At 47.8% G+C, this 10,018-nt stretch overlaps 1 protein-coding gene across 2 annotated transcripts in view; it reads left to right on the top strand.

Moving 5' to 3' along the window:
- TMEM234 (transmembrane protein 234) overlaps nt 1-9,438 on the top strand; it is a 13,496-nt gene extending 4,058 nt beyond the window's left edge. The window contains exons 2-5 of one of the 2 annotated variants that reach the window (XM_015408079.1): nt 5,631-5,782; nt 7,212-7,278; nt 7,758-7,850; nt 9,257-9,438. In XM_015408079.1, coding sequence (XP_015263565.1) covers nt 5,631-5,782; nt 7,212-7,278; nt 7,758-7,850; nt 9,257-9,360 — 416 coding nt within the window. In that variant the 3' untranslated portion in view covers nt 9,361-9,438. Of the gene's footprint in view, nt 1-5,630; nt 5,783-7,211; nt 7,279-7,757; nt 7,855-9,256 lie in introns of both variants that reach the window. The other variant, XM_015408080.1, reaches the window with a different exon arrangement.
- The last annotated feature ends 580 nt before the right edge of the window (nt 9,439-10,018 follow it).

The following is a 10,018-nucleotide window of genomic DNA, read 5'->3' as shown; positions in this document are numbered from 1 at the left end:
TTATATCATTCCATTTAGTGATAAATGGGGAAGATCTGTAGCTCAGTGGAAGAGTGTCTGCTTGGCATGCTGAGGGTCCTAGGCCCTCCGGTTAATGGTCTGGCGGTAGGTGATGTGAAGGGCCTTTCTCTGCCTGACACCTTAGAGAGCTGCTGCCAGTCTGAGTGGACAGTACTGACCTTGATGAACCCAGGGTCCGATCCACTATAAGGCAGATTTGAGGTGCTCTGTTACACACACACCCCGGGACAGGGGAAATGATGTGATTTCAAATTATTCTTATGTCTTCAGTGCAGCACCTGAAGAGACACCTATGATAGGCCCAAATTCAGGGACTCATAATACATGTCTTTTGCTTGGCAGTTCTGTGTCTTGACCACTCTACTGTTCCTGCAGGCAGTACCCCTCTTGTTGAAGAGGGAAGTTTCCAATGGTAGACTTCCAGTGTTCCCTTTCACAGGGTTTATACTTAGCTGCCTCTCAATGTGTGCAGAGATTAGTGAGGCCTATGTACAGCTTTTATATTAAATTTTCCCTGCCACTTTGACAGATCTTATTGATCTTTTTCGAACCAACCTGCCTGAATCCTCCCCCCCCCCCGTTTTACTAAGATTGTCAGATCTTTCAGCTTTCACTGCTGCGTTTCCTAGCATTTTTACATATCTATATGTGACATGATGGGCATACTCTGGTTTTAGTGCAAATGCTCCATAGAGTTAAAGGAGGCACTGTAATCATGTTATAACTGACTAGCAGACACCAGTTCCCTGGTATTCTGATTGGAGGTCTGGGCTACTTGGCATAGCCCCACAATGACAGCCCAGATCCTGGCTTTTATGCTTTATTCCCGACAATAACCTTATCGTTGAGGAATGCACTTCTAATCCCTGACAAAGACAACCTGTTATGCCTTTTTTCTCTGCCTATATTGCTGCACAAATTGCTCTGCAGACTACACGTTTTCTTCCTTGTGCATTCTGTCCATCCTTTCTTTAGCCACATCACACCACTTTTCACTGCCTCCATTGCCATCATGCAGTTTTGCTTATTCTCACTCCTGCTGATGAATTAATGCATTGATCTTCTCTTTTCCTGCATTGTAGCAGTAGCCTCCCACTTTTCTGAGTGGCAAACATCACTCTTGTACCTTGCACCTCTAAGTGGAGAGGAGAGTCTCTATAGAAACTGCAGCAAGGTTTGGACCCTGCTTCTTATGCTGTTGAATGTTTTTGGCAACTGATTTAAAAGAAAGAAAGACCCTCTCTGATCTTTTCCTTGTTGGATTACTAAGCATACTACAAAAGACGGGTATAACCCCTTGTTTTATTTTTGGCACTTACATGGTGCTTCGTTTATTATAGGGTTCTAACTTATACCCTCTCCATGCATGAAATTTCAAAAGGTGATGTCCTGCTGGAATCCCCTACCAAGGGTGGTCTCTCACTCCTCACATAATGCATGGTCAGCATCCTCACACAATCCATCCTTGTGGGTCGGTTGACGCTATCACACTGTGTTTGAGTGCACAGCCTTTCATTACCACTCTGTGTATGATGGCTCTTTTCAAAGGAGTGCTCTCTTTTTTCCTTTATCACATTCCCACATGTATTTTGGTGGGGACACTTGCACAGAGCTTATGGCTCTGGTATAGGAGAGTTCTGGGTGAAGGTCAATTTGTGCCGCTAAACAACTGTTGATAAAGCGGTCCTTGTGGTCTCCTTCTGAGAGCTTCACTCCCACCTCCTTCACTCTGATCTTGCTAATCTCCCATGTGGGACTGCACAGAAGCCACGACGACGAAAACAAGGTTGCACTTACGTGTAACCGTTGTTCATCGAGTGGTCTTCTGTGCAGGCACACATCCCTCCCTCCTGCCCCGCTGTGAACTCTCTGGAACTTTAGTTTTCTAGGTGTCAATTAACACCATGTCTTTGGAATGTGTGGGGAGTGATCCTCCTCCCTGGTACACTAATGATGTCTCCTGGGTTGTTATCTGTATATGCTTTTCCGAACTTGGAATTCCAGCTGCTCCTGACCTGCTGGGAACAAACGGCTCACTTTTCTCCCGCTTACTTTTCTCCCCCGCGCGCGGGACCATGCACAATGCTTATTGACTTCTGCTTGTAATGGGGGGTGCTTTGAAACTACTATAATTTTGGGTGTCCTGCTGCTTTGGGCCATTCCTGACAAAAAACTTTCAAGTGTCATAGTTAAGAACTACCAATAAACAATACTTCTTATGAAGCACTGTGTGGTGTGATCTGACTATATAACCTGACAGATTGTCAGGAATCATCTACCCCTCGAACCGTATCTCTCTTAACTGAGATGAGTGACGGCGAGGAAGAAACGGTCCCAGTGACAACCGAGGGGACTGTGCCAATGACCACCGCCCCCCCCCCCCCGATGGTGCCGAGCACCCTACCCCAGGACCTGGGTGATGAGTCGGATGTCTTCCCACTGGGGCCAGTGGGGGGGAACGAGGCCGCGTGTGACTATGATCCTCCGTGGCCTGTGATGAGGCAAGTTCAAAACAGACACCCAGGAGACGTGGATGCTTACTCCGGGGCCACACTCAGGGAGCTGCTATGACCAGTCTCGAGGCCCGCAGCCCCGAGAGGGGGGAGAGTCAGTGTATTGCGGGCCGGGCGAAGACGAGGATTTCGTGGGCCTCCGTTTGGAATTACTGGAAAGGTCCTATGGAGACATGATGAAACGAGTGGAAGAATCACTTCTGAGCATCCCACAGATTGTAGCCGAGGTGGTGCAGCATGAAATCCGTCTCCAGCAATGGCAGCAACCGGCGCAACCCGCCCCAGGAGCGCCAGTAGTACCGGGGATTCCGGGGCAGCAACCGGCTCTGCCAGCCCTCCTTCCCCCCACAGACCAAGCGCCAGAGCCTCGACCCTGAGATGGGCCAGAGGTACATAAGCCGACTGAGCTATTGGATGCCACATTCGATAGGACACGCAAGAAGTTGGCGTTCTTTGTGGTACGAGCGGAGAAGTTTATCACTAACTGGGGCCATCTGTTTCCCATCGAAGAGAGGCGCATGGACTACATTGCCTCGCATCTACGTGGAGGCAGTGGACTGGTACGTGAGCCTTCATAATTCGGAGGGCCCCGAACTCGAGCGAGTGGACGAATTCATGTGGGCTCTCCATGTGCAGTATGAGGACCTGAATGCTAGTGAACACGCACGTGCCTACTTGTGCACCTTTAAGCAAGGTAAGAAGATGGTGTATGAATACACTGAGGCGTTCAGTAAGCAAGCTGCAAAGATCCAGGGCTGGCCGGATGGCGTGATGGCTGAGCAGTACCAGCTAGGTCTGCACCCTGAGATTCGCGAGACAGTCCTGCGTAGTGTGCAACCAGTGTCCCTCCATGCCTGGATGCAGGAAGCGGCTGACATGGAGAGCCGCCTGAGGACCATCCGCATAGACAACGTAGCCAACCTGGAAAAGGTCGGACCACCACCGGTCAAACCCAAGACCCCTAAACCCAAAGAGGGCTTGCGGGACCAGTGCATGAAGCAAGGTTTGTGCCTGAGATCTGGCAAAGCGGGTCACTTTGCTGCTGCCTGCCCGGGAGGGGGAGCCCCGACGGTACCCAGGAAGGATCCAGAGAAGAAACGGGTGGACATTCCAGCACGGATGCATGTGGACCGGCTGAAATTCCAACGGGCGCTGCAAGCTGAAGTTCCTGCGGAGGAGCTACTCACAAGTAGCGATGAAGAAGACGAGCCAGTGAGAAAAGGGCAGGACCTGCAGTTAGTGGTGCAGAGCAGCAGATCCCTACTCCTGAGGCACCTAAGACAGTGAGCAATTATCCCTCCCTCTTCTTTGTGACTGTGACTATAATGAATCCTGAACTCAGGACTCATGTCCAGGTATGGGGCTCGATAGACTCTGTGTGTGGACGGGACCTAATCAACCATTCCCTGGTTATGGGGCTGGGAGCCAAGGGAAACTCCAGGATCCCATTGTGTTTACCCAGATGGATGGGTCTGCTATGAAAGAACCTTGCAAGTACGAGACTGTGCCTTTACAGGTTGGGGCGGGAGGCCATTGGGAACACCGACCGTTTGTCATCACCCAGGCAGGCTACACGACCACAACCCGTACATCCTGTGGGACGAGGGCAAGGTCCAATTTACCTCTCACAAGTGGTCTGCAGGGTGGGGGGGGGCCCTCCTCTAGATGAACCGGTACGAGCATACCTAGCCAGGGAGGAGTTCAATACCATTCCCCCAGAGTATCGGGACTTGGCTAGGGTTTTTGAGGAGGAAGAAGCTGGTGAATTGCCACCCCACCGCCACATGGATTGTGCTATAGAACAGATCCCTGGCCACAAGTTGCCTAAAGGGAAACTGTATGCGATGAGCCTCAGTGAGAAAGAGGAGTTGCGAAAGTTTATTGACAAGAATTTGGCTCAGGGCTTCATTCACCCTACATCATCCCTGTTTGCGGCCCCGTACTTTTCAGGAAGAAAAAGGATGGGGGGTTGAGACTCTGCACCGACTATAGAGGCTTGAATACGGTCTCCACTATGAACGCTTACCCCCTCTTTGGGTTTAGGGGACTGTGCTACACTGAAGGGGACTGTGTTCTTTCGTCTCATCTGCAGTCTGGTCTCACAGAGGGGACAGGCTGGTCTGGTGAGAGAAAGATCCCAGCAGGAGGACCTATTGGCTGAGGCGGCCAAGGGGAAAGTCTTTTTCAAGCTTGATCTCTGGGATGGGTATTTCAGGGTGAGGATTAAGGAGGGGGACGAGTATAAGACTGTGTTTAACACTCCACTGGGGCAGTTCAAGTACCAGGTAATACCTTTGTTTTGCAAGGGGCTCCTGGGGACTTCATGAACCTTATCAATGAAATGTTGCACAAGCACCCTTTCAAAGTAGTTATTGTTTAACTAGATGATATCTTACTGTACTCCCCCGACAAATCATCCCACATGAAATTGATGCGTGAAGTATTGCGCACATTGTACAAGCACAAACTGTTTGCCGAACTCTCAAAGTGCGAGTTCTATTGTACCGAGATAGATTTCCTCGGCTATCACATCTCACCTAAGGGGTTGGAGATGGACCCTATCAAGGTGTGGGATGTACTGGGGTGGGAGCCGCCTCGCACCCGGAGGCAGCTTCAAGCGTTTCTCGGATTCACCAATTTTTACAGGATTTTTCTCACAAATTTCGCTCAGGTGAGCTTACCGCTCAACGATTTGTTAAAAACTAAAGGAAAGGGACCTGAGAGTATTTGGCCGAGTGACAAGCTGACGTGGTCGGTCGAATGCCAGGAGGCGTTCGATCGTTTGAAGGCTCTGTTCATGTCTGAAATGTGCTGGTTGTGTTCTTGTTTTTCCTAGACTTTCTTGTCACTGCTCATAGTAACCCTTTGAGGTAGGCTAGCCTAAGGGACTATGACTGACAGTAGGCTCTGCTGTGTTCAGGGTTGGTTACTTCCATGCAAGTGTGCACAGGATAGCAGTATAACATTAGAATTCTTGCCTGGGTTGTGTTGCAAACGTTTAACAGATTTCAACCACCCACTTTCACAGTCTCCAATGTATTTTGAATATTTTTTTTTCAGAAGAGTACCTTGACTAATTTGAGGGTTGCATTGCAGGTGAAATTGCAGCTTTGGTCTTGGTGGCAGCTCTTTGGGGAGGAACCAACCCATTTCTGAAAACAGGCACTGAGGGGCTGGAACAAGTAAAGAAGGAAAACAGGGCACTGCAACTGCTGGCAGAAATGAAATTCCTTTTTCTCAATTACAAGGTATGATATGCTTCCCAATCAGTCCTTTGAAAGTTGCCTAAGGCTGCAATCCTGTGTATGTGCTCACTTTTGAAGTAAGTCCCTGTCATGATCTGTGCAGGACTGGGAGCAAGGCCTAGTGCGGCCTGGTCCCAGGAGAGACCAGCATGGGAGTAGAGAGCAGACAGCCTACAATCCCCATAATGCTTAGAGAGGGTTATAGCCAGTCAGAGTTCAGAGATTCTGTGAGGAGATTCTGACAAGCTGTTAATTGTGGGGAAATGGTGTTCTTTCCTCACTCAGAGCTACACTGAAGGGGACTGTGTTCTTTCGTCTCATCTGCAGTCTGGTCTCACAGAGGGGACAGGCTGGTCTGGTGAGAGAAAAATCCCAGCAGGAGGTCGAGTATAAGAAGGCTGTGGGTCTGGAAGTAGTAACCAGTTAGGAGTAAATGGTAGCTGCATTAGATTCTGTTTATTTTGCCTTTTAAACACTGTTATGTATTTTAAAGCACCTTGCCTTGTCTTGTTTTTCCCCTGCCCAGTGCTGTAATAATAAACCCTTTTGTTAATTGTTTCTCTGCCTTGGTCATCATGCTTACGTTTCTCGGTTTAAAGGGGGCATTTTGGAAGGGGCTTGGGGGGTTACCCTGGTCCTTCTCAAGGGACCTAAGTCCAGGGTGGTGGCAGCAGAAAGTGGCGACCCCCTGGGGTCATGACAGTCCCACTGAATTCAATGGAACTTCCTTGCAATTATGCATGGAAAGGATTCTGGCTGCAAGTCTAATTATTTCCTAACTCCTATAGAATTTTCACTGTTATGGGTTTGATATTGGGAAATCTGTTTTTAAAAATTCCTATGTAATGTTTCCTTTCATAAAAACAAGATTAACCCCTATGTTGAGAAACTACAGATTGGGGGCTCCAACCAGACTGGAGTTTCCCCAAATGAAAACACATTACTTTAGCCCCTTGCTTCCCCCAAATTTTGTTTTCAAACTCATGGTGGTGTCTTTCATAGACGAGAACAATGGCAGCCGTGTTCCTAATAGTAAGAAAAATGAGAATAGCTGGAAATGAAAAAGGCTTTGGATCAGTATTAAATACACATTTTTAAGTAGTACTTGGATGGGAGACCCAAGGAAGTCTAGGGTTGCTACGCAGAGGCAGGCAATGGCAAACTACCTCTGAATGTCTGTTGCCTTGAAAACCTTATATGTGGTCGCCATAAGTTGACTACAACTTGATGAAAAAACAAACAAGTAGTATAAGAGTGTTATGTGGATGCCAGCTAAAGATCAGAGATGCACAGCCTCAAAGAATGGGTCTACTTAACCCTTTACTGTTTAAACCAAGTCCAGCCTGGCTGTCTCATTACACAGTATCCCAAATCTGCTGTAGTCCAGGGAATTGGGAGGTCTGACAGTACTGTCCTGTACTTTTTCTTGCAGTATGCAGTACCATTTATGCTGAACCAGTGCGGCTCACTCGTCTACTATCTTACTTTGGCTTCCACAGGTTAGTCCTTCTTTACCACTTTTAAAGGATGTAAGTGGGATTTGTGGAGGAAGGAAGAACTGTTCCATCCTTTAAACATCTTGTGGCCCACCCAGAAACTCCAGTGCCTGTAGTCTGGATTCTTGGGAATGTTCTTCTTGGGTAGAATTATAGAGTTGGAATGGAACTCCAGGGTCATCTAGTCCAACTTTGATTTTACATTTTTGTTAAGACACAACTGCATGGCCCAAACGGGAACAAATCAGTGGGTGAGTTTAGTACACCCCACCCCCCAGAGTCTCAATGATTATTATGGCTGAGCTGCTGTTCATATCCACCCCTCAACAGCACATGGCTTGCCTTACTTACTTGCCTGAGCCAGACTGGCAGAATTCCCACTGCAATGTGGTGCTACTCTGTTTCTGATGGATTCTCCCTATAACTGCAAGAAGCTTTACCTTCTCTTTTGTTGACTTAACAAAAAATTGGATCCATTTCAGACCTGACCTTGGCTGTGCCTCTTTGCAATTCTTTGGCTCTGGTGTTCACGGTGGCAACTGGGAAGATGCTTGGAGAAGACACTGGCAGTTCACGTAGGTCTCTCTCCAGATGCACACACAGCATCCCTCTTTACATTTTGCTACTTCATAGTTTCACAGACAGGATATGTTAAAGGATATGTTATTTTTTCCATTTTGCTATGAGTAGAACTACAAGGAGGAAGCCTGTAAAGTCGTGTGGGAGACGATCTTGGAAATTCTCCCCCCTCCATGATTCTGTAGCTTAAGCCTGACAACACAGAGGTTCTCTGGGTTAGTAGAAAAGCAGACAAGGAACTTGAAATCTCTCCTGTCTTGTATGGGGTTGTACTCCCCCTGAAAAGCCAAGTTTGCTGCTTGACACATCAGTCACCTTAGAAAACCAGGTGGTTGCGGTGGCTTGGAGTGCTTTTACCCAGCTTCAGCTGCACCCATTCCTGGTTCAGGCAGACCTAGCCACGGGGATCCAAGCCTTAGTTACATCTAAACTGGAAGATTGCAATGCACTCTACTTGGAGCTACCCTTAAAGAATGATCGGAAGCTGCAATGAGTGCAGAATGCTGTGGCTACTGGTTGGGGCCAGCTAACAGGAGCAGGTGATCTCAATACTACAGCAATTACACTGTTTCCGAGCCCAATTCAAGGTGGTGTTTTTGTCTTTTAAAGCCCTACATAGCTGCTATATGTTCCTGCCTCAGCTGCTCTCAGTGTTTATGCCAGGCGTGGCCAAACTTGCTTAGCGTAAGAGCCACATAGAATAAACGTCAGATGTTTGAGAGCCGCAAGACATGAACAAATATTATATACATGCTTTTATTGAAAAATATGCAAACTTGCTTTTATTCATATTAAATTGCTTTAGATGGGGAGGGAGGGGAGAAAGGTGGAAAGAAAGCAAATAGATGGGGGAGGGAGGGAGGGAGAGGTGGAAAGAAAGCAACTTTAACGTTAAATGTGTCCTCCAAGCCCCCCTTCACCCCCACGCCTGCTAGCTTTGCTTGGAGAACGGATTTAAAGAAACAAATGCCTTCTCCAAGCCGGCTGGCGGGGGGGGGGGGGCTTTGAGAATGCATCTAAAGTTCAAGTTGCTTTCTGTCTCTGCACTGGCTGGGGAAGGGAAGACCAACTGGGGAGGCATGCCTCCCCTTTGCTTCCCCAGCCACTAGTGGGAGTCGCACAATATGTGTGAAAGAGCTGCATGTGGCTCCCGAGCCACAGTTTGGCCACCCCTGGTTTATGCAGCAGGAAAATATGTAGACTTACCAAGGAGAAGTGTCTTTTAAAAAAACGAATTAGACAAAAGTCTTGTTTTTCTTCATACCCGGCAAACAGCTTGACCTTGCCTGTGGGCAGCCTGGTTTTAAGAGTCTCACACTTGCCATGAGGGCTAGCCACTTCAGTACAAGATAAGCAATGAGCACCTTCATAATTTGGGCTTATTTCCTGCTTGTTTCACTAGGTGCTGCCCTGGGAATGCTGCTGACTGGCTTGGGAGTCGCTCTGTGCATAGCTGAGTCTGTGAATGAGAAATCATCAGGAGAGGATCCCAGAGTCAATGGTTAACGATGGCCAAGGGACAGGAAGCTCTGGCTCCACTCCCATCGCCTTGTTATGAAGTGGAGGAGCTCACCAGAGTCCACACACACTAGAGAATTTGAGGTTTGGCAGGAATGTATTATGTTCCTCCTTTCCTGATGCTTTTTGGAGCCTTTACCTGACTTACATAGAGCCCTGGAAGAGCTAAGTTTGGACTAGAGCATTCCTATCAGACAGTGAGGAATTCAGGAATGGGAGAACAAAACCTATCTGTAGTCAGTTCTAGCATGGAACATGTTGATCGGTTTACTTGGTACTGGTGTTTTTTGGTAATTAAATTTAAGTCACAATTGTGAATCTTCTCTCTTTACAAAAAATCTTATCAAAATCCATGGCTGTGGGGGAGGGGGTGGAGCAACTCTGGGGAATGGCAGATGTGTGAAATTAGAGCTCCAGCCTTCACCTCCTCCTAACCTCTTTTAAAAGGACAACTTCGATTAACATTTGAATCCATGTGATGGGACAATCTGCTGGCAACAAAAATAAACCTTTTACGAGAAACACTGCAACTATGAAAGCCGGCACATTCAGGCTCATAGGAAAAAGCAAGTCCTAAAATGGCGGACACTCTGCAATCCACGGAAGAAGAGCAAGCACCATTATGCAAAAGAGATCTCATGGACTT

The sequence above is a fragment of the Gekko japonicus genome, unplaced genomic scaffold, assembly GCF_001447785.1.
Source record: "Gekko japonicus isolate JY-2015 unplaced genomic scaffold, Gekko_japonicus_V1.1 scaffold36, whole genome shotgun sequence".
Classification (NCBI taxonomy): domain Eukaryota; kingdom Metazoa; phylum Chordata; class Lepidosauria; order Squamata; family Gekkonidae; genus Gekko; species Gekko japonicus.
This window is presented reverse-complemented; position numbering and strand designations above follow the sequence as displayed.